The 24,536-nt window shown below is 38.2% G+C and overlaps 1 protein-coding gene across 1 annotated transcript in view; it reads left to right on the forward strand.

Annotated features, from left to right (window-relative positions):
• TRPC3 (transient receptor potential cation channel subfamily C member 3) overlaps positions 1-24,536 on the forward strand; it is a 42,241-nt gene that overhangs the window by 3,898 nt on the left and 13,807 nt on the right. The window contains exons 2-3 of the mRNA XM_074154564.1: positions 5,201-5,972; positions 16,849-17,034. Coding sequence (XP_074010665.1) covers positions 5,201-5,972; positions 16,849-17,034 — 958 coding nt within the window. The remainder of the gene's footprint in view (positions 1-5,200; positions 5,973-16,848; positions 17,035-24,536) is intronic.

The raw sequence follows: 24,536 nt of genomic DNA on the forward strand, positions 1-24,536 counted from the left end.
GAAATAATCCATGGTAGAAGCAGAGGAATTATAATGCTTATTCCAGTCCTTTGGAGTTGCTGAGCTGCTCAAATCTCTAGCCTTGCATGTAGGAGTAACTGTCCAGGCAACAATATGATGCAACGTAAGGTCATAGTGAATGTGATGCATACAAAACACAGGACACATGGCCATTGCTTGTTTCATGGAAATTTAAAAAAAAAAAATTTTTAATTGTAGATACTAAGATCATACATTTTAGATGAAAATATTTATGGTAAACATAAATATGTTGTAATGTAGGGTACGGTTTTGTGTCTTATGACATTAGCTAGTATGTAACAGACCAGTTAGTTGTTTAGTGTCCCTAACATTGCTCTATCCAAAAGCTTGTGATACTTATCATTAGATAAAGGTCTTGAAAAGTTTTATAGTCGTTTAGGGGCCTTTGCCTCACTAATGTGAGAGTTCTGTTGCAAAGCTGAAACGAAGGTGTCCTGCTTTTGTATTATTCAGCAAGAGGCTGACTTATTGTCCTGTCACATCTTAGTTAATTGTTAATCATCTTGTAGAGAGTTATGTTCATTTACAGCTATCACTGAAGCTGTTCAGAGTTTGCCAAAGTAGGAACAAGTGAACAAGACTTAAGCTGGCAAATGGTAGCCATATACTTAAGGAAATAAACTTTTAAGTTAAGACCATCCTTGTTTTATACTGATGAATGAATGATTCTGAATATTGGTGTACTAACCTAGAAGTTTCTGAAGTTCTGTCTTGCCAGTGAAGCTCTTCAGTTCCTCAAAACAGCTGCCTAACCAGTGCACACTCAGGCCCAAGTGAAATGTGGTGGAACTGGTGTACTTGTTAACATGATTGCTCTTCTCCAGTTCCATCCTTCCTATTTGTGCCGAGCAGCAAACAGAGGCTTAAAGCTTTATAAACCCCTTGGCCACTTTTCTGCTGTGAAACATGAAAAATAGTTGGGGAAAAAAAGGATTGGCTCAGCAGCTGCTTCGTGTCAGCAAAAGGGGACTGAATTCTGTCTTCTCACCTTCCTGTTGCATACCACATAGTGTAGTTATGCAACCTATGTACTAGGACTAGAACTTTCTTAACATCGTGGTGTATCTTTGCTGAAGAATTAACATAAAATAATTGGCATTTTTCTTGCTTGGTGTTCTTGTGGCTTTTTTGCCATGCATTCTACAGATTTTTAATTTTTTTCTGTTCTTTCAACTATTTGAAACAGTTGGGAAGAGGAGCATTGTGATTTCCATCTCTCCTTCCCTCTTTTAATGTAAGTTGTCAGCTCCTTACAGAGACAAGGTATGAGAATATGAACTTTAAAGGCTTTAGGAAGTAGAACACAAATAATTAATGCACATTTAGTTCTATTTTAATCATATTTTTAAGCCAGTCTAATGGTGTTTAGAGATGTGACTTGAGATTTTGTTGTTTTGATTACTTCAGTTGGCAAATATTACATATAAAATGTACTGAAAACAGTTAAATAGTTAAAACTAAAATTGTTATCATTTTCTTCATGCTTTAGGATAGCTTAAAAATATTAGAGGTAAGAACAGAAGAGCAGAAAATGGAATAGGACACCTTGTACCTGATGCTTCTCGCTTGCAAGACCACTCTGACCAGAGCTGCACTGGCTTCAAGGTCTTTGAATTTGCTGAGGAGAGGAGGGGAGAACAGAGGAGGCAGGCATGGATGAACCTAACAGTCTGAACCTGACTGACTGTGCGGTGCTATACAAGATTTTTTTGCTTTTTATTTTTTTCAGGAGGTCTTGACAATATTTTAGTCATTAAAATACCAAGCAACTTTCATCTTTATTTTGAGAAGACACTGTAGTCACTTCAAATAAATCATTTCTGTCACAAGATTTATAGCTAAGGAAATTTTCCTTATTGGGAAGACATTCTATCGCAACACCTTTAGAAGGATATATCTCTTTTTACAGAAGTCAGATGAGTCACCTCAGTCAGACAGTGGATTTAGAAAGACAGATAGATAAAACAGAAAATAAGTGCCGTATTTCGAAATACTCTGAAAAATTACACTAAATATATAGGGGAAAATGTATTGTTATATATTTCATAAAAGACAAATGAAATGCAGGGTGGCAGTTTTGAGCCGCCTTAGATCAAGAAGTCAGCATGAGTCAATCTGTTCTCTGTCTTTTTTACTTTTCTTAATATGCATACTTTTTTTCTTTAGAGCATGACAGTAAACAATTACCTTTCTGTAGTTGTATGTTGCATAGCAGACAATAAGATCTTGTTTAAAAGGTAACTATGAAAAGACAGTATTTCTGGGCTGACTTCTGATTTTGTTGGGGAATAAGGTACTAGCATACTGTGGCTGTTCACCATGTGCACTCTTGGCTCAAATCTTTATATCCCAGTATTCCCAAATGTGAAATATGCCTGAGCTTAAAAACATTAAATCAATTCTGTGTTTAAGAGACTCACAAATCCTCTTTGTTATGCAGCCTTTTTCATAGACTTAAAGAGTACAGAATTGAAAAAAAAAGACGGATCCTGTCATGTTTGGCAAAGCAGTTTTGGCACATATTTAAAAAAGTAAATACCAGTTAACATTGCTTGTACTGCAGTGCCACCCAGGTCATTTCTGGTAGCCCTGAAATACCAACCACAGATGAAAATGATAAAATGAAAATGAAAAAGATGAAATGCTTCATCCCAGGAGAGGCCTGCCCTTGGCAATGGATATTACAATCCCTTCACTTGGTCTGCAATGGAACTGCCCGTTTGTGTTAACTGAAATGTTCAGAGCATGGACTAGCTTTTATGATATTAGTAGCTGTGATAAAGTGATTAAGATTTTATGTTTTGCTGACTTTATTACAGCTGATGCTGGAAGGCGAGACATATTCTTATAACCTGAATGGAATTAGTTATGCCCAATGAAAACTGTTATGGCTGACATTGCCGCATATGGGGAAATCCAGTGATGTCAACAGGCATATTTTGTGCAGTGGAAATACAGCTAAGCTCATTGTTGAAAGATCACACACAAAAAATTAAAAAGACTGCATTTAGAAGAATGTTGCTCAGGTGGTGGATTTGAACCAGCAGCAATTAGGATATGCAGTCTTTGAAGCTCCCCATGCAGGTTCCACTATGTTCACTTAAATGCGTAGTCTTTGTGTGCGCCAAAGATGCGTGTGCTTGCTTTGCCTTGGTTCTGTCCTTTCACAGACTGATGGGGTTTGCTTAAAAAGGGCTGTTTAATATTATGTTTTGCCCGCAGCATTCAGAGACTCACATCTCTCCTAATGCACATTACCTGGCTTTTGTGCTGAGGGTAGAAGGATTAATTTCCTTTGCAGTTTTTTGTCTGGCCTTTTACTCTTGTATTTGAGTTTTTCAATGAAGTGAATAAATTAATTTTCACAATGCTCCTGTAAAATGGGAGCCAACTGTTTTTCTTTTATAGGTGGGGAACAGAGGCATATAGGACTTAAGAACCAAACTTGACATTTTTAAGGCCTGTTTGTCTCTATGTAGCATATATATAGTGTTATATGTATTCAAAGCACACCCTCCATTAACTCATATATTGTTCTATCAGCTGCACTGGTGTCTCTGTGCCCATCAAATCAGCTCAAGTGATCTCTATCCCTCAAGCTAATGGATTAACTGATAGCAGCTGGAGGCTGTCTTTCTCAATATTGAGCTGGACTAGAAAGGAAAGGGAGATTGCTGATGGGTTTCACGTTTATTTGCAGGCGGTAGGGAAGGAAGGTTCTGGTATCCGGAGTACCTTTTCAGGCCTTTGGCCTCTGCTCTGGCAGGCATACGTAAATGCTTCTGTTCTTCCCCCAGCTGTGACCACTTTAGCTTGATCCCATCTATTCTGTTGCTTGAGGCCTCTCCAGGGAGTTGTTTCCTGTTGTTCTCTCCAGCTAGGTAATGTCTGCTCCTTCAGCCTCTTGTACTAGGTCTGTTTTCTTTGCATCTCCTCTCCCCTCCCTAGTTTCATTATCTAGCTAGATCCAGCTTAGCATCTCATCTGTGTGTTCTCTCAGACTATTCTTGTTTGCTCCCCACTACTCTCAGCCAGTATCTTCAGTGGTTCACGATTCCAATTTCTGTGTTTCTGAATTAGCTTGCCCACCCTTTCTTTTTTTTCTGTCCCCTTTCTCTTTTGTCCCTCTTTCTGCTTTTGCAACTGGTTTTTGAGGGGAGTTCACAGCTTCCCTGGTTCTCAATTCCCTTTGCTAAACAATTTCAGTTTCCTACACCCAAGTTTCCTTTTTCCAGTGCAGCCTGCCATCGCAATTTTCATTTTCATTCAATAACTCTTTGACTTTCCCATTTTTCTTGATTGTCTTACAAGAATGCATGAGGGCTTTTTAAAAACAAAAAACCCCAAACATATACATAATCACGTAGTGATATTAGATAGCTGCTTCCTTTCAGCTCCTGAAATGGTAGATGTATAATAGAAATAGCCTGAACATAACCCACAGCATTGTGGAAATCTGGCTAGAGTGAGAGCTGATTCCAGTCCATACTGGATCATGCCCAGTGCCAGAAATCTGTGAGCAGTTTAGTTACTAACATCCAGAAAGTCTGTTGAACGTGTATGAACTGTTGTTTTTCAAAGACTTAGAATTTGACCAAATTTACTCGTGAGTAGAATCTTCCAGATTTGGTTAACGTTTCTAGTAGTAACACTAGAAGGCATGAGATCAGGCTTCACCGTGTTTTGCTTGGCAAGACATCAGGAAGAAAACTTGTTTTTACCTCTCATTTATGTGAACTACAATACGGTAAGCATAAATCTTGCCTTCCTTAAACTATCAGCTTGAATGCCTATGGTGGATAGTATTAATTACTACTGAAAGTAGTACAGTAGATGTGTTTTAATTTTCTGTATATACTGAAGTGAGTTGGGAAGGATTTCTGACGACAAGTGATGTCTTACATAAAGAAAAAAAATATAAAAATTTTGACCATGCTAACAAAGCAGAAATGGCCTGGAGCACTGAGCCTGTAAGTGCCTTTAGATTGCAGACAAAGAACTGCGAAAGCAGAAAAATCACAATAAAGAATACTTCTTGTCAATAGATGGGCAAATAAGAGGGGACGAAATACGACATTATTTTTGTAGCCGCAGGAGAAGCGGAAGCTACAAATGACTGTAACAATAAAATTCTGTTACCTTTTTGTCTTCTTATTAGGTACATTGAAGAAAGTCCATCTCTGAGACGCATGACTATGATGAGGGAAAAGGGAAGGCGACAGGCCATTAGAGGCCCCGCATTCATGTTCAACAACAGGGGCACCAGTCTTACGGCTGAAGAGGAGCGCTTTCTAGATGCTGCAGAGTATGGGAACATACCTGTGGTGCGCAAAATGTTGGAGGAGTCAAAAACACTGAATGTCAACTGTGTTGACTACATGGGCCAAAACGCCTTGCAGCTTGCTGTAGGGAATGAACATTTGGAAGTGACAGAACTTCTGTTAAAAAAAGAGAACTTGGCACGGATTGGAGATGCCCTGCTGCTCGCAATCAGCAAGGGCTACATTAGGATAGTGGAAGCAATTTTGAATCATCCTGGGTTTTCAGTAAATAAGCGACTGACTCTGAGCCCTTGTGAGCAGGAGCTCCAGGATGATGATTTTTATTCCTATGATGAAGACGGTACCCGCTTTTCTCCAGATATCACTCCCATAATTTTAGCTGCCCACTGCCAAAAATACGAAGTCGTGCACATGCTATTGATGAAAGGAGCAAGGATAGAAAGACCTCATGATTATTTTTGCAAATGTAATGACTGTACAGAGAAGCAAAAGCATGATTCTTTCAGTCATTCTAGGTCAAGAATAAATGCATACAAAGGACTGGCTAGTCCGGCTTATCTGTCTCTCTCTAGTGAAGATCCGGTACTCACTGCTCTAGAACTCAGCAATGAACTTGCCAAGTTGGCCAACATTGAAAAAGAATTCAAGGTAATGGTGTTTTGGTGTTTCTCTCTGTCTTTGTAATTGTTTTAAAGTTGCTGCTGCTCCGCGATGTCCTTAGATGCTTGAAATTATTTCCTGTGTCTTTACTTTTTCAATTGCAAATGCTTTGATGATATTTGTTGTCTCACTTGTTCTTGATTTTGAGTTTTCAATACCTAAGCCTTTAAAAAAGAAATTTTAATGAAATGAAATTGGTTTTGCACCTACCGTGTGTGGAGAAAACTGGAAAAAGGGATAGTGTGTATTTTGATAACCTTGCAGCAGATGGAAGACAATATTGGTTGCCGTAGCAGGCAAAGATTGTTTTTAGTTACAAATTCTGAGTAGTATAAGTGCAGAAAGCAGAAATGTTACTTTTTTCTTGAGCATACGGCAGCACTGATCTTATTGCCTCTTTTTTTGTTTGTACTCATTTTGAATGATGTCTCCAAATTGTTAAGAATACAGAAAGTAGGGGTTTTTGACACAGCTTTTAGAAAGGTCACTTGTTCAAAATGAGCTGTTAGACTGGTTACAGATGTAGGTTCTGTTAGCTGGTTTTGAGCTGTATCTGGTTTAGTATGTCAGTGCCCTGACTTTTCTATATGTTTCAGATTCTCCAACAGACAATTATTGACTTAGTTAACTGTTGCCCAGTACTTTTTTTTTTTAAAATGATTTTGCAGTTCTGTTGAATACCTTGAAAAGTACAGTAACACCCACCCTCTTCTTGCCCATTTCCCCCGCCCCCCCAAAACATCAAACCCTAGTAAATCGCGTGTAGTAAGAAAAGCTCAGCTTGGGGAATGACAGATTCGTCTCAGCATATTAACAGCATTCTATCTAGTTTTAGCATAAAAATTTAATGGTGTTCTGCAGGGTCAGTGTTGGGTACCACTTGTTTGTTTAATATCTTCAGAAATGATCTGAGAGTGCCAAACAACGCATTAACCTTTTCAAAAAACAGTAAGCATTGCTAACACTGTGGAGTACACAGAAGAAATATACAACCACCTGGAGAAATATAGGCAGAAATTAATAAACAGAACTTTATCAGAAGAGGAAGAAACAGTTTTAGAATCCTGGGAAAGAATAGTTCCAGATATAGCTGAGTAAAAATACAATTTTAAAATTAGGTTTCAGTGCTGAGAAGGATTCATGTATTATACCACACACTAAGAAAGTGTAAAAGTCATCTTAAACCTTTCCTCTCCTTCCTTTGCTGAAGGATCCCCTTCATACCATGCTGTGTGCATTGAGTACTTCTTCAATGTATTTATTCAAGAGAATAAGAAAAATGTCAGATTTTTCTTTATCCTCTGCTGAGAAAGTACTGAACTGGGAAAGCTCTATGTGAACATAAGATTGAAGAATTAGAGAATTTTGTCGTATGCACAGAGCCTGTTGGCTTGCCTGCTTCACACAATGAATTACAGGTATATGCCTCATTTAGAGACCGTTATAGAAGGTTATATCTCTGATGTGTATAATTCAGTCCTGTTTATCATTGATTACTTTTCAACTACGCCAACAACCTGAGAGCCACAGGGTCACCGGAATCATGTGCCCAAGATGGAGATTTATGGGTTTTCTGAATAGAGCTTTGGTAGCTGTGGATAGGGTAGAAACTCCCCCCATCCCCCCACCCCCGTGCTTTTGTGACATTGCTTGCAAATTTTTTTATTATACCTGTGTTCAGAAATGCTGGTGGGCTTAGGGACTCAGTTTAATTGTTACACAACTCCTTAGGAACCCAAAATACAATCTTTTCCACCGAAAGCTAGATTAAGGCAAGCTGTATCTTGTTTTTGTAAGGGGAGGATGTAGATGATTAAAACTGAATAGAAAAATTTCAGTAAAAATATGAGTTTGTGGGATGCTCCGCTATCATAGGTACAAATACCATGAATACAACTTTCATCAGAAAAGGAATAGCTTGAAATTTTGGAGGTGAAAAAGCAATGTTTTTTGGTTGGGCTTCTTATTCAAACCAGAACTTAAATTACTTCAGTCGTTAAAATATTAAATTGTCACAGAATAAAATATTCTTAGTTTCAATTTTTCCTTTTTTTTTCTTTTTTCTCAACTGTTTAGCTGCTATTCATTGGTATTTTTGGATGCCTAAGAACACAAGAAATCCACTGTTTTCACAGATTTCACTATTTTTGGATGGCACTTGCACAGCTGTTAACCTTGCCAGGTATATAAGATCATGCAGTTTTGGCACCTACAGTAGAAATTATTCCTGGCTCCTCGCTAGCATGGAAATTGCAGGTTCTTATCAAAGTCAAGATATTCCAGTGAAATAATTAATCTCTTCATTGACCTCATATCTGTCTCTTTTCCTTCTGATTCTTATGCGTCTCAGGGCGTTCTTTCTGTTTCTACCAAGGGTGGTAGGAGAGTTGCTTGCTTTCCTCTGGCATCGATGGTTGGCCACCCTTCCTGGGAAGAAGGGGTAGTAGAAAAGGGAGAGAGGAAGGAAGAAAAAGAAGAGGCAAGGATTTTTTTAGCATCACCGTTAAACCAAATTCAGGAAGGACTGAAATTGCACGGCTGATGAGAAGACTGTGTATGCCACTGGGGCTGCGGGCAGGTATGATGGGGCTGCTTGTGGCATGGATCTACTATGAGATGCCACATTGAGAGCTGTAGAGTTAGATCAAGGAGAAAGCAAGCAACGTTTCTGTTTCTTACAGAAGCCAATCATGAGAGCTTGCCAGAATTTAAGTCCAATTTGTAACTATCTGTTCAGTGTTTTTTTTTTCTATAGGTACGTTATCTGAATGTGTTTTGCTAGTAACTGTGTGCTTTGTCATGCCCCAAAGGAGAAGGCTTCTAGTCTGACATTCGCATTCCCTATGAGGCAGAATGGCCGATGGACTTCTGGTGCAATCTCCTGTAGGATTGTCACTGGAAATGCTTAAGTATTCCAATCAAATTCAGTCCATAGCACAACACTTAGCAGAATTGTTTCAGCATAAAAAAAGATGGACAAAGTAGTTTGTCTCCCACAGAAAATGGGAGGTCTCTTTAAAGGGACTTTTGATGATATTAATGATTTATTCTTAGTATCTATGGTACGTTAAAGCCTGTAGCGTTTCCTGTGCACGCTTGCAGCAATGCACTTCCTGGATGTGGAGCACTTGTGCAGAAAATACTTTTCTAGGTGGTTTTCCCACAGAAAAAGTATATAGGGTGAACCTGTTTAAAAACGCCTGAGGGCAAAGCTTCCTAGTAAATGCTTGCTAAATTGAACCTTACATCTTTTGCATATGCAAAGTGAATCGTGATTTACACTAACAAATTCGGATGTTTATGTGCAAATCAGAGTTTGCACAAGTGTATTAGAAATGTGGGAAAGTGGCTTAGGACATTCATTCATGTCAGTTCCCTTTGAATAATAAAAACTTATTAATTGCACTGATTTTTAAATTTTTTTATTTTCCCTTCGAAGCAAGGAGGAAGGATTCAAAGAAACCAGTGAACCCTCATTTTTCCTGGAAGATACAAGACATGTAGCCAAAAATAAATACTGAAAATGAGTAAAAATAGTTGAGGAAACTGGGGCCCTAAAGACCGTTTGTCTTTACTTCTTTCATCCTTAAGCTTCCTTACTTCCTACTCCTTTGTGAAATCTTTGTTCCAAGCTCCTGTTCCTCCTTTTGCTCTTCTTCATCTATTTCATTGTAGTTTCTTCTTGACACTGTTTCCCCTTTTTGTTCTTTGCATCCACTTGTCTTCTTCTCCTACTATTTTCTATTCAGTTCTCTCTTTAGATTCCCTTTTTTCTTGTCTCCCTTCTAAGTGCTTGCCTAAGTGTCTTCACTATTATTTTTTTTTTTTTTTTTTTTACTCTGTCTTCCTCCCTTTAGGTCCTTTATTGCATTTTCTAATCCTGGTAAAGCGTGGTGAACATGCTGGTGACTCCTCCTTAGGTCTGGAAGCCAGCTAAGGGAACAGCAGAGATTATCAGTGCCTGGCTGTCAAAGCAGCAAGACATCATTTTAGTGGCGGGTATAGCAGCGTATCATACCTGTGGCCAGCACAGGAACTGCAGTATTTCTGTTAACTGCCTTGGTGATCCTAGTCCCCATTCCAGGGGGTGACAGCAGGATTTCAGTAATTTCAGTTTGGTTTATCTGAGCCAAGACTGCTACCGAATCGCAAAAAAACCCTTCACTCTTCCATACTGCTATCCTACTATCCTACTGCTATTACTATCCTACTGCTATCACACCAAATTTCAGTCTTTTAAAACAGCTGATCAGATTCTCTCCTGTTGGGCTTTAGGGGTGTTTTATATGTAGTAGAGATAATTAGAAAGTTGCATTGTTGATGAAGTTCTGTGTCTAAGATGCAAAACCAGAATTCTGCTTCACTCTGGGCTTCTTCACTGATTTTGAGGTTTAGAAGGGATTTTATAACCAATGGGCCTGCTCAGAAAATGTGTTCAAAGTGTATCAAATATGCTGGTCTGATTCTTTTGTTGAAAAGCACAAAACCTGTTAAGTTAGAAAAAGTTATGGAGTGGTGTTCTACTGGTATCTTGTCTGTATGAGTGGCTAGAGATCTCTGAGGTGTACTGCTTTGTACCTGATAGGTGGGCTAGGGAAGCTCAGTCTGGAACTGGTTTTTGTCTTAATGTAAAAAACTGTTCATTACCATGGTTGGAGAATCATGTTTTCCAATCCCAGTAGTGCCACAAAATACTTTGCAATACAAATATTCCCAATTTTTATGTTTTCTAGTTCTTCTATTTTTAGCAGACCCTTGCCATTGCGGCCACTGTGGGTTACTAAAGTTAATGGATATTAACCCTCCTCCCTGAGAATTTAAAAACTATTACTGCACAGTGATGGGAGAATTTTTAGCAGTCAGAACAGCTGATGGAACTTTCCTTTGGAGTCACCATAGTAAAAAAAAAAAAAAAAACAAAACAAAAAAAAACAAAAAAACAAACAAAAAAAAAACCAAAACAGGACAAGGTAGCTAAAAAGCCACATGATAGTCTCTGTATACTGGCTAAATATTGTCCTGTGTAAGCAAGCTCAGTTCTCCCAGTAAAAATTGCGCTAGCTGATACTATGTCAGAATTTGGATCCATCATAGCAAGGATCAAAAAGATTGTAGTCCTGCTTTATATAGGATAAATCCCTGTTCCCATTTTTGTTAAAAGCTCCTGCTGAAACTAACGGAAGATGTGGACGTGCAACTAAAAGCGGAATCTGTCAGCATTCCAAGTAAATTTACATAGTGTTATGTCAGCTGAACTAACAAAGAGTGTTCAAGCTTGATCTACGTTTAGGTCCAACTTCTTTTAAAAGGACAGGGCCTAGATCCATAATCATTAGTGCAATTATGTGCTTGATTTGCATATACAGTTCTGTAGTTACATATGCAAACTGTCTATGTATGTGATCTCAAAATGGTCATTTATTAAGTAACACTCAACATAAATCTATGATTGCATGTAATGTATGTGTGTGAACTAGTTATGCAGTTGTGCATAGTCATAAGCCATGGTACTTACAGGAATGGGGCTCTCAGAAAACAGATACATACATTTTGTTTGCATCTAACTGCTCAATATACATTTTCTTTGGAATAGTTAAAAATCTTATGGGTGAAATCACCTGAAGTTTTTTGTTCATATGCTTCATTCTTTGAACAGATTGAGATATTCTTTGTGAAAATTCTAGATGAACTCACAAGGTAGTCTTTAATGTTATGAATGAGAACAGAATATGCAGAGTTGAACAGGCTGAGATCCAACCCTTTTTGTGTGCCAGAGTCCTCTGAAACTGCTTGTGAGACACAGTTCTGCAATTCCAGTCATCATCAGTTGTCCATTATGTACCGGTGTCAGCTACAGTATCTGTGAAATGTGGAATACAGGTTGATATTTTTGATGTTACAAAGATGTCTGTGTAACCATTAATTTTTTGGAGAGAACTATCATTTAAGATGATTTAGCTAGTAAAAGCAACTGAGTTAGGTTGTGAATTAATTGAAGAAGCACTTTGTTGATCAAGGAAGCGAGTCCTTTTATTATGACAAAAAATAGGCTAAGAACCCCCCCACTGTATAAGCAGGTCTATTGGTGTCTTACTCTGTTCGATGTTCCCCTGAAGATTAGCTTCACGTTAACAAATTGGCAACTTCCACAGTACGTAGCAGGGCTTTTCAAACATCTCCATGCAGGGAGTTTCCGTAGCCTTGTTTAGGTTACAGAAGAGACGGGTGATCTGGTGGCTTCATTTGTATCTTCTCAAGAGTAAGCAGAGGTGTACGTGGATGACTGAGACCACAAATTCTGGTTCTTGCTATTCACACAACACCCTAGAGCTAGAAGATTGATTGAGAATTGGGTCCCATGGTTACAGTGTGGTTAGTGTTTGTCTGTTTAATTCTGTAAAGCAATCAAATAGACTGACATAAATTTGATATGCTAATACATAAGTAAATAAAGACCTGCAGAGAAAAATCTGACAAGTTTTCCTAGCATAAGATTCAAAGCCTGAGCCAGATAAAACAGTGCACATACTGGTTTTCAGTCCTCGTAACAGCATTTGTCAGTAATATAGGCTGTATGTAATCCTTAAATTTGACAGAATAAAATTTAATCCATCATATGTTTAATCTTACCTGGCAATAAGCATAACTTGTATAAGCAAGATGTTTTATTATGTAGCACTGTTAATTTTTGAGTAGAAATGTAGGTAATGTAATATAGTAGGCAAATAGTCCATGCAAAGCAGTCTGTCCTTCAGGAACCGGCAGGGCTGTTCACAGAGTGGTCGGGTGTATTTTTTGGGATGCCAGTTAATACACAGTGTGAGATGTGAGGGCAGGAGCTTTGCACCCTCTGCCAGGATCAGACAGGAGCTCTGACACACTTGTGGGCATGAGTCTTCACTCATGAGAGAGCAGAGAATTAAAACAGTCTGTGTTCTATTGAAATAGCAGTCTTCATGTGACACTACTGTGACTGTAGCAGAAACTTATTTGAATATTTACATTTTATGAACCTGATGCTAGGCTGTACTTGTTTACTTGCATATGTGAGAGCCTTGGTTATAACTTAAACACAAGGAAACAGATTTTCCTGACTTTTATATTGGAAGTTTTTAAGAAGTAACTTCTTGGTAATGTAACTCTTGGTGTTACACTTCTCTGTTATTTTAAGGAAAAAGAGAATAGTTAAATGGTAAAGAAAATAGAGTGAATCTTTAGCAAGAGTAACCATTGTTATTTCCTAACTACTAGAAGTCCACTATTTCTCCTTCTTTTTCTTCGCAGTTAGCAAAGAAATGAGAAAAGACCTTGTAAGCGAAGCTGCTCTCCGCAACTGGGCAGCCAATATCCCTGCATGCAAGGACAAAATTTGGGTTGTGATATGTCATAAAGCACTTGAATAATACAAAACCATCTAAACTAAACTTTATTAAACCTTAATGAGATGTCAACTTTGAGCATACAATAGATAGAAATAAACCTAAAACAAATATGTTTTTTTCTTGTAAAGTTACAAGCGCCTGCAAATTCAGGTGAGAAAGAATTTAGTTTTTCTTTTTTGCTATATAGTACTGCTACTGAAGTCAGTGCAGTTAGTGTATCCTCCCATGTGCTGCGAGTAGTGGATTTACAGCTGCTTTAGTGTTAAAGAAAAATTAATTACCAGTCTTATTCCTGTTGAACTAACATTATGCTGTATCTGATGATTATCATGGTTTTTCCTCAGCCACCTCAATAAATGTCTTTCTTTAGCTGTAGTGAAATGTGCAAGCAACTCTTGCTTGAAATTGGAAATTTAAGGGAGAGTGCTCAAGTTCTCACAGATACGTAATAATTCTGTTGTGAAAACAATATAAACAGCGTTAAGGACATAGGACTTCAGTAAACTGAAGGCACAGTATTGTTTTTGGCTTTACTAGAGTTGTTTGTAGTCTCTACTTTGTCTTCACTGAAGAAAATCCCCATCTTCTCTTGACGTTTTCTTCCCTCTTTGTGCTTTGTTTAACATCCTTTACAAGCCTGACATCTAGCAGTTTATGCTTACAGTTCTTGGCCTCTATGATGAAACTTTCTTTCTGGACTAAACTGTCAAGAAAGACTTTTGCCCTTTGTCTTTTTTAAGACTGCTATTCTAGCCACCATTCTGGAGTCTTCCTCTGCAAGGCTTTTATCTTTGTATGGTCTAAAACTTTTACATCTTTTGCTTAAAAGCCTTCTCTGCATTCGGACCACTGTGCTTTTAAGTACATTTCACTCCTTTGACTACCTTTCTTAAGAGACTTTGCCTTTTTAACAGTCCTAAATCTTAGCCGTACTTATACTTGCTAATCCTTTCACTGAATTGAATCACGCTTCCCCATATTATTTTTATAATTGGCTCTTCTGTACTGTTCTCCTTGGTTACCAAAACTAAATCTAAAATAACCTTAAGTCCTGCTTGGTTCACTGACAACTGAATTAATTTGTTGTCTATGACCAACAGAAATAACTGGGTCCTGTTTAGGCCTATGAATAGGACTGGTTATTGCCAAGTCTGTATCTCGGATGTTAGTCTTCCATAATAACACATTCCTAATAGTATTTATTTGTCTCCAGTAATGTTTCATTTTGATTCATATCTGAATCTGACCTATGGGATTGATAGCTGATTCTTACAATTACCTTATCTAGCCTATTTTTGCATCTCTTCCCAAAATAATTTGAAACTACTGAGAGCATGTTAGTTTCTCTATCCCATTTTATAGATGCTAACTTGAAAATTTTAACAAAACTAGCAGTACAAGGAGGTAAAAATTGCTTAGGCTAGGGGGGAAAAGTGAGGGATTCGGGGAAAAGAATTTGAGCTAAAATGAGAAGATTATGAGGGCAGAAGCAATAAGGAGCCATTTTTGAGGAGGCAGGAACCACAAAGGAAAAATCTGTACCCCCCCCCAAAAGGTGATTTAAAGACTGTCTGAAAATGAACAGTAAACACACAAAAATCGAGAGACAGAGGGCTCAGACTGGTCTTTTGATGGCCCAGTGGGGGAAAATTGAAGAAAAGCTGTGGAGGAATTGAAAAAGAAGGCGATGCTATTTTTAGTTGGGCACTGAAACACTTGATACAGCAAGGTAAAACTGGCAGGTTCAGTCAAGTTTCCTCCTCCAACTGTGGCTCATGTGAGGAAATCAGAGGCTGCATCTCAGATATAAAAAAGTCCTAGAAATATACCTGAGAGGATGTGGATGCATGAATGAAGACCAAGATTTCTACTGATGTAGGTATCAGATAAAAGCCTATAGGTAATGTCACAGAGATGATGGAAGACATAGACAAGCGTAAACAAAAGTGCGAGTGAAGATTCACATGCGCATGCTTTACAGAGTTATCTTAAATTTTGAAATGTAGCCACAACTGTTTTGTCAGAAGAAGAGATTAGATGCATGGAAATCTTTGTGATGTCAACATATACAAGCAGCTGAGAAGTTTAAAGGTAGCACCTTGAAGATAAACATGAGTTTGCTAATAGGGAGGCAGCAAAAAGGGGAAGGATGAAGGGCGTGAAACCTGTGAGCAGCATGCCAGGCGTAAGGTATGGACATAGAAAGGCAGTACCACTACACCCTAGGTGCAGTAGTTTAATAGCTGCACGGAAAGGATCACAGGATACGGGCATGACTGAGGACACAGTCCCAAAGTGTTGACGGTTTGGAGGAGGCTGAGGAAAGACTGAGAAAGAGTAAGGACCAGCAAAAAGTAGTTGTTTTTTTTCTGCATGACGCAGTAAGACTTCTCAGCTACAGTCAACAAGCTACAAGTCTGGAAGTGGCCAATGACACTGCAAAATGGAAGCAGTGAGTGGGGAAAAGAAGAAACGCTTTGCTAAAAGATTAGGTTCTGAAAAGAATTTGAATTGGAGGAGGGGAGAGTTGTTTTTTAATAACCGAGAAAACATGTTTGTTTATATACTTTAGAAAGTAACACAGGCAAAACTGTTAGGAAGGGAAAGCTGATGGAGTGAGAGCAAACGAGGGAGATTAAGGTAAAAGGTGATTTTGGGAAGAGGAATGGTTTGTGATAGAGATAGGGAGAGAAGGAGAGAAAGGGAAAGGTGGACAGCTCTTAAATAAGAGTCATGGTTTACAGAAATGTCTCTCTAGTTCAGCTGTGTTGTCAGTGGAAGGGTCTCTTAGAGAATGACTCAGAAGCCTAATATCTTTCAACTGTCCTTTGAAAAAGCTGTTTCTGTGTTGCCTGTACAGGAAGTTTGGGGTATTTTGCCCATAACGCTGGTGTCCGAGTTCATGCCACAGTTATTCTGTGCAGTTACTTTGTAACCCACTGTACACATTGTTGCATGTGAAGCAGTTCCAAGGGTAATTGGGAAGCAGAGGTGAGGGGGGGGGGAAAGGGAAGTGAACACAGTGTACATCAGAGTAAAGAGTAAGCAGCCATTTTAGCACTGTAGAAAGAGCAGAAATATATTTGTAGCCTGGGAGACAACCCTGTAAGAATTATTTCATTAATTGTCTGCAAAGTTTTTGCAAGGGTGAGGTTAGTATTTCAAGAGTTCTGATGCTAGTTTATTTGTGCAGTTCTTATTTGTCGGTTCAACTTCCCCTTGCTGCCCATCGGCTACTATATAATGTTCCCATGCTCTGTTAAACAGCTGTCCTCATCTTCTGTTCAAGGGGCTACCTTGCATCAGAGAAGAAATGATTCCACTGTACAAGAGCTCTGTAATGTCTGATAGACCCCTAACTTGACATATTGTGTAAAAGTCACATACTATTAACTTTTAGCAACTTGTACGGATTCTTTTTCCATGCCATTGACTATTAAGTATGTTTGCATTGGCCGTTTTCTCTAACACTTCTGTTTCAGAATGACTATCGGAAGCTGTCTATGCAGTGCAAGGATTTTGTGGTTGGTGTTCTCGATCTCTGCCGAGACTCGGAAGAAGTGGAGGCCATTCTGAACGGGGATTTGAATTCTGAGCCAGTTGAAGCACAGAGACACAGAGCATCGCTGAGCCGTGTGAAGCTGGCCATTAAGTATGAAGTCAAAAAGGTAACTCCTTATAGCCAGTGCTCTCAGAAATTGTAATAGGAACACAGCGTCATCTCATTATTCCACAGGTGTTATGAAACAGTGGTCAGATGCATTACTGAGATACGGTGTGTATAATCAAGATTATCACAAGGCAGAAGCTGGCAAAAGGGAACTACAGTGAAGGAGTTCAGTTTAATCTAGTTTCCACAGCTGAAAATTGGCAGGAGATTTTAATGACATAAATCAGCTGTGCTAGCAGGGTTATCCACAGTTGGTTAGATCTTCTCCTGATTAATCCAAAAGAAGGCATTTCAGTGGAGTTAAATTAACTCGGTGAAAGTCAGGATGTGTCTTCCTGTCAGTCTATGTGATAATATCTAATTGAAAGAGAAGGCTATATTGGTGAAAGTTTGGTTTCAACCAATGAAAAGATCTGGTCTGTTCACAATTTTTTTGTTTTACCTTTGCTTTCTACCTTAAGTAACTTAATTGGGAAAGTAAATTCTGGGAGGTAAGTCTTGCAGTTTTCTACTAGTATTTCTATCAACACAGGTCTTTTTTTGAAAAAATGTCTTCTTCTTACTACTCTGGAAAAGGAAAAAAAAAAAACATCTAAGTTGTCATTAAGTATATTATTTTTTTAATTTATTTCAAAATATGACAGTAAACCAAACAGCTCATCTGCAACTCTGTGGGTTGTAGTGAGAAATTATACATGATTTACCATGTGTGTTCCTTTAAAAAATATTTTAAAATTCAGTTCTGAAAGTGTATAAAATATATTTGTGGCTAGTTAATCAGTTCGTTTCAGCTCTTCATCTTTGCACCTGTATTTATCAGAGTTTTGTAAAGTGCAACGTGTTTTCAGTTGATGCCTCTCTCAGAGGTAATTTTTAATGAACAGTTATTTTGTGAATGAATGTTATATGTTAAAAAATGGAGCTGTATCACACATTTGACATAATACATATCCATTTATCCTAACAGTTTCCAGTATATAGCTGTGTTGTTCTCTTTGAGACACCACTACACGCACATAGAAAATAGTTAATACTGTGTCCTTCTGTGAGAGAACTCAAGAAATACAGAAATGCCTATGTATTATTTACAGCTACCTATTTACAGGGTTAGCATTATTTCCATTTTTAACAGCCATTATAGTTTCATCATCTCTACAAGAAGTCTGTGTCTTTCAGAGTAAATAACAGCGTATTCTGTGGCCACCTGTTGAGTCAATCTGCCATATAGAATGAATTGTAAGCAACCCACCAGGACGACTGGGAAATGTTGGTGTTTATTATGTCCCCAAAAAATGGTTAACAAAAACTGTAAATGCAGATTCCAAACAGCAAATCATTGTTTCCAATATAGAATTGATCTACAGCAGATAAATGCATATTAATTACCAAAATTCAAGGTAAAGATATACAAGTATTAAATTAATTAAAAAGTATGGAACAGGGAAAGAATCAAAGTGCATAAGCATGTTACCATATCTAAATAACTTATGAAATGCTGTTGCATTTTAATGTGTACCAAACCTTTGCTGAGATTATTGTCTCGGTTTGCTTTCTGAAGACTGTGGTTTTCTTCCAAGAGGTTGTGGTCCCTGATGAAATTCATCGCTGAGCAAAGGGCCACACAGGTCTGTTAAGAATAACAAAAATCTTCATAGTGCAAAAAAAAAAAAAAAGACAATTCCGTGTAGCAAACTTGTTCTCTTCTCTTGCAAAAGATTAATTAGTTGCAGGTAAACTCAAGGTTTTGGCTCCAATTTGTGACAAATCCAGTTCAGATCCTACAAGGCTAATGGTCCTGGTGGAAGGAAATAAACAGATGGTGCAGAGATGCAGAGTTGTTACCATATGCATGCATGTGCTGTTCGATGTAAATAGCCATTACGGAGGGCATGGCAAGGGTTGAGCCAGGAAATGTCTCTGCCATGGTGGTCCCTTGATGCTGGGACTGGTTCTGTTACAACTGTGGCAGATTATAGCAATATTCTGACTGTAGAACAGATTCAGGTGTGGGAACGCCACACGAGACGCTTTCAACCCTATAACTGTAGGAAGCAGACAAGGATGTGGCTTATGTTTCTTTCAGTATTTCTAGCTGCACTTCTGGGTCAGCTACATTAAGGTCAGTTCACTCTTGCAAACAGTACAGCCAAACAGAACTGCAGGTCCATGAAATGGTTAATGAGCCGTATGCCCTTTTCAGAGGAAGGAGAGACAGGAAAAAGCACATGACAAGTGAGCAAATGTGCTCAGAACTTCACTGCTAGGGAAATGGAGTTTTAAATTCTATTAGTAATGAAACTCTTGCACTTAATACCTTGGGCACTGCATTAAAGAGTAGCCCATCTTGTAAATGCAGTATGATTTTGAGGCTAAGTTTCAGGCTGAAACTGCAGTCCCAATAGTAAGGGATTAAGGGAATTGGAAAAAAACCAAGAAAAACTAGTTAGAACAAGTAGTCTTGCTCTGTATGCTGAATTGCTGCTGCAGTTGTGCTTTTAGTATTGTATCTTAACTCTGTCTTTAGATTGCCAAAAAAATTTCAGAGAAGTTGCTGACACTGGGCAAAGTTCTGCAGTTCTTGCTGAGATAAAAATCAGAGTAGAATTTCCAAGTGAAATCAATAAGAGTTTGAGTAAAATCACAAGATTTAATTTTCAAACAATAATGTTTTGAATTGATAGAAAAGAAAGAAGATTCAAAATTCTCTTTATGTTGTGTGTTTGTGTATCAGAGCATGTCAGGATCTGTTCCTTCTAGGTCTGAACTCAGTCATTAGGATGTTAGGAATAAATAACATTATAATCATTCTTAGTCATACAGAGGAATATTTACATACTGATGACTTGATTCACGGACACGAAACTGAATGCATCTGAAGTGTTACAGTCAATTATGCCCAGAAAAGCAGCTAAATTATAATTCGGATTTTTTTAGTGACCAGATACTGTCTTCATGCATCGTTGTTGTTCACTGTGGTTTGGATTGGATCCTAAAATATTATATAAATGTGATAACATGATCAACATGTCATAAAAAGTAAGAAACTGCATGGAAAGTAGGATGAGAGAAGAGAAATGCAGAAGGAACAAAGTTGTAGGATGATGTGATTGGGTAGGTGGAATATGATGTGAATCTACTGTCCTCGGAGGAGATGGAGCTGGAGGGCATACAAATATACAAGGGGAGGGGAAACAGAAGAGGTTGCAGTTGCTGGAAATAAAACCAACAAAATCATAAATTCCAGTATTTCAGCAGAGCTGGAGAGGAGGATGAGTTTCAGAGCTTTTATGGATGGGAGAAGTGACATGAGTTGCTCTGAGGGCTTGGACGTGGTACATATTGTGCAGTTGCCAAAGTTGAATAAGTTGCTACGATCTTCTCGAGAGCCCTTAGTCTGACTGCCAGAGAAGAACTTGCCATAACCATTGGCATCTTGTCCACTAACTCCTCCCTTTTCTGGGGAAAATTATAGCACAGGCAGATCACCTCTTAGCATCGGATCAAAATGTTGATAGACCAGGAGGAATAAATCAGCACACAGCTCTGGATGCGATGCAGGGGAGCCCGTGGGCTGGTTCATAGCTCTAGGCAAGCTCCCTTAAAGCTTCTTTGCTGTTTCTTCCTGTTCCCTCTGGTAACTGGAGGAGTGATGTGGGTGTTTCTTATCTCTCCTCTTCCCTACAGTTTTAAGCCTGCTTTTTAACAATTTATTTGTAGTTTGAAATAATTAACTGTGGCCAAAGACAGGAAAGTAAATAATCTGTTGTGGGATTTGTCCCTTCATGTCTTGAGTTGAGAATGAAATATATCTTGGCAAAAGAAGGGACTGGGGGCATATATCAGAACACACAAACACCAAAAAAAAAACCAGTCTCTTTTTTTCAAATAGACCAGGCTGGCAGTTTTTATGGTGCAGAAGCTTCAAAGGTGACAGCCTAATAAAAAGAAGACAAACGTAATTCAAGTTGACATTAGTTTCTTAAAGACTTTTAAATTTTTTTAATTTATTTCTGTTGGCCATTCCACTATAGGTACAAACTGTGTTAATATGTGTTAATGAACCATACGCCAAAATACTTTGGGAGTTTTGATTTAGAGCAAAGTAGATTAAAATATCACAGAATCACAGAATCTTAGTGGTTGGAAGGGACCTTTGAGATCATCGAGTCCAACCACATTAAAAAAAAAAAAACAAAAACAAACAAACAAAAAAAAAACACACAAACAAACAAAAAAACACAACACAAAACCAAACAAACAACAACACTCCCCCCCAAAAAAAAAAAAAAAAAAAAAAAAAGCAGCATCCATCAACTAAACCCCACACACAACACCCCACCACAAACCAACAATCCCGGGCACTAGATCATGCCCTGAAGAGCCACGTCTACACGTTTCTTAAATACCTCCAGGGATGGTGACTCCACCACCTCCCTGGGCAGGCTGTTCCAGTGCTTGACCACTCTCTCAGTAAAGTAATTCTTCCTAATATCTAATCTAAACCTCCCCTGCCGCAACTTCAGACCATTTCCTCTGGTCCTGTCGTTATTCCCTTGGGAGAAGAGGCCAACCCCCGCCTCTCTACAGTTTCCTTTCAGGTAGTTGTAGAGGGCAATGAGGTCTCCCCTCAGCCTCCTCTTCTCCAAACTAAACATGCCCAGTTCCCTCAGCCTCTCCTCATAGGACTTGTTCTCCAGACCCCTCACCAGCTTGGTGGCTCTCCTCTGGACACGCTCCAGCACTTCAATGTCTTTCCTGTAGTGAGGGGCCCAAAACTGAACACAGCACTCGAGGTGAGGCCTCACCAGTGCCGAGTACAGAGGCACGATGACTTCCCTGCTCCTGCTGGCCACGCTATTCCTGATACAGGCCAGGATGCCGTTGGCCTTCTTGGCTGCCTGGGCACACTGCTGGCTCTTGTGAAGGTTGCTTCCCTTCTTAAAGTTCATGCAACAGCTTCAGATTCTTCCTCCTGAGACTTTTAAGGTTCCCTGTTTTCATTGCCAATGATTTAATTTGATTTTTTTTTTAAAGTCTGCCCTATTGTACTACTGTATGCACTTTTTAATGAGATCTGGCATATAAATGGAGTTTTGCAGGCAAGACCTGGCAAACAACAGTGTACATAGTACATTATGATCTCAACAGAGTACAAAGGATAATAAAATGGATGTCCAAAGTTTACAGTATATATATATATTTTTTTTAAGCACAAGCAACTTGGGTCAGATCTCACTCTTAATCCAACATGGATTATCTGAGTTATCAGTGTTATTTTCAAATTCTTTTTGTGCAATTACCTAGTATTCTTCACTCTGATTTACTAGTTATTGTTTACCGATGTGACAAATATATTACCAGATTTCTTCAAAGTGCTGTGATAACTAGGCTGTTTACTCCTGTGCTTAACTGGTGTCCCACATGCTCTTGTGATGTGGCAGTCTCACAGGACATGGTATAATAGTAATAGTGATAATGATGAGTATGATAACACTTTAGAAATGGACTTAACCACAAATGTAACTATAACGGGCAAAGAATATAGGGAGCTATAGAATTATTCTTCCCTCCCACTGTTTATGTTTCTTCAGTAGCAGCACCCAACGTGGACTACACACTCCTGAATACAAAACATGATCCTGATTGCATCGCTGTACATCTCCTCTGTCCACAGTGCTTCATCCCAAAGAAATACAACAGTGCTTTAAAAATAGAGGAATACATGTTCACCCTTCAACAAAATTGACCAAGAGTTGATTTCAGTAAAGTAAAACTTAAAGTATATTTAAACAAGTGCAGTTGTTGGCAGCAGCTCATTTTATCATTCCGTAATTAATTTGGGAACCATCCCCTCTCCCTGTGAACATACTGAAATCTTACTGAAGCTAGGAAAATAACATTAGTATGTATTTGCTGCATAGGAGATAGATGGAAGCTGACTGGTTTTTTTGCTTTGGTTTTTTTTTAGTGGGTACTAGATCCTTAATATGTGCCAGTTTAGTATCTTAACATTTCAATCTCTGCTGCGTTTCAGTTTTAGGACACTTAAGGAAGTATTTGTGGAAGCGAAGGACAAACAAAACTTACACAAAAGGAGAGCAAGTCTGTGTTGTAATAACTGTCTGAGGAGAAGTTGATTGTTAATCCTAAGACTATTCTTCCACTTGTCTGGTTGTCTTTTCATGACTAAATCCTGATAAAATCACTTGATGCCCTGTTTCTTTGTCTTGATATTTTTTCCGGCTTCCTCCCTCCTATTTTAAAGCACTTGGTTACAAAAGTCCTTGATGATGTCTTGGCTCTGCTTAGTTAAGGTCAGTTGAAATTTTACTATTGACTTCAGCAGGCATCAGAGTTAGGTCAAAAGAGGGTAAGTATATTCAAAAATTGTCTTTCACATGTCTATGTCTGGGTATAAGAAGAGTAAGTACCAAAATTTGGATGTAGGGTTGAAGATTCCAAAAATGGCCCGACATTCAGTGAACTGAAATTCAGTGGTAATTTTGTATGCTTAGACTACTGACAATCACAACGTTCTCGTTTAAATGCCTGAATATTACCTCATAAAACTAAGTGCCCAAATTTGAAAATGCCAACTTTTGGTCATTTTATTAGAGACTATATTTATTCAGATATTTGTACACATCTAGTCTTGTAGTTTCCTCTATTATGTTTAATACCTTTTAGTCCTTTTACTATAGAAATAAATGAGCAAATACTTAATATTGATAAATAATAATGTAAACTAATCAGCAAAGATAAAAAGAACACCTCATAAAATAATTCATTAAAAATAAAATTATCTTGCACAGAAATCCCTGAAATGTTTATATTTTTAGTTAAAGTATACAACGCAGATGTTATTTGAGCCTTCTGCAGTGTGTTGTAAAGCTGTTAACAACTCATTAAAACACAAAGAATAGCATAAGACTATAGTGATAACAGTCTGTACCCCCAGGGTCCTTTAAAATCTTAAAATAGTAAAAAAGGAAAAGTTATTTTTGAAAACTGTCAAATTTGAGTACTTAATGTTTTTCAGGTGAGATAGTATCAAAAGCGTGAACTTAGAGAAAAAAAAACTGTATAGCAAAATACAATCTATAACGGAGTCCTTAGAGCATCATCAAAACCATAAGGTCATCTTTTCATCTGCTTCACAAAATGGAATTTCCTTATATTACTAAATACTAAATTTTATTTTCCACAAAACATAAAACATTTTTTGTAGTAAGTGGCTTCTGATTGTTTTTCCAATCCCAAGTACATCTAAGAAGAGGCTATCACCATCGATGGTAGTAAGAGAGAAGGAATCCTTTAATATTAATCTCTGTATGTTCTGGTGAGGTTTAAAATTCTGTGCTGTATTCTTGCTTTATTTATTTCTTGCCTCAGTAAGTTTTAGACTGAAAATGTATAGATGGTTAAGGAGGTATTCGGAGCCTTTGTGAAAGAACCAAATCAAATGGCAATGATATTTGAGGAGGTCTGTGAAGAGCATGT

Source organism: Numenius arquata, chromosome 10, assembly GCF_964106895.1.
Source record: "Numenius arquata chromosome 10, bNumArq3.hap1.1, whole genome shotgun sequence".
Lineage (NCBI taxonomy): Eukaryota > Metazoa > Chordata > Aves > Charadriiformes > Scolopacidae > Numenius > Numenius arquata.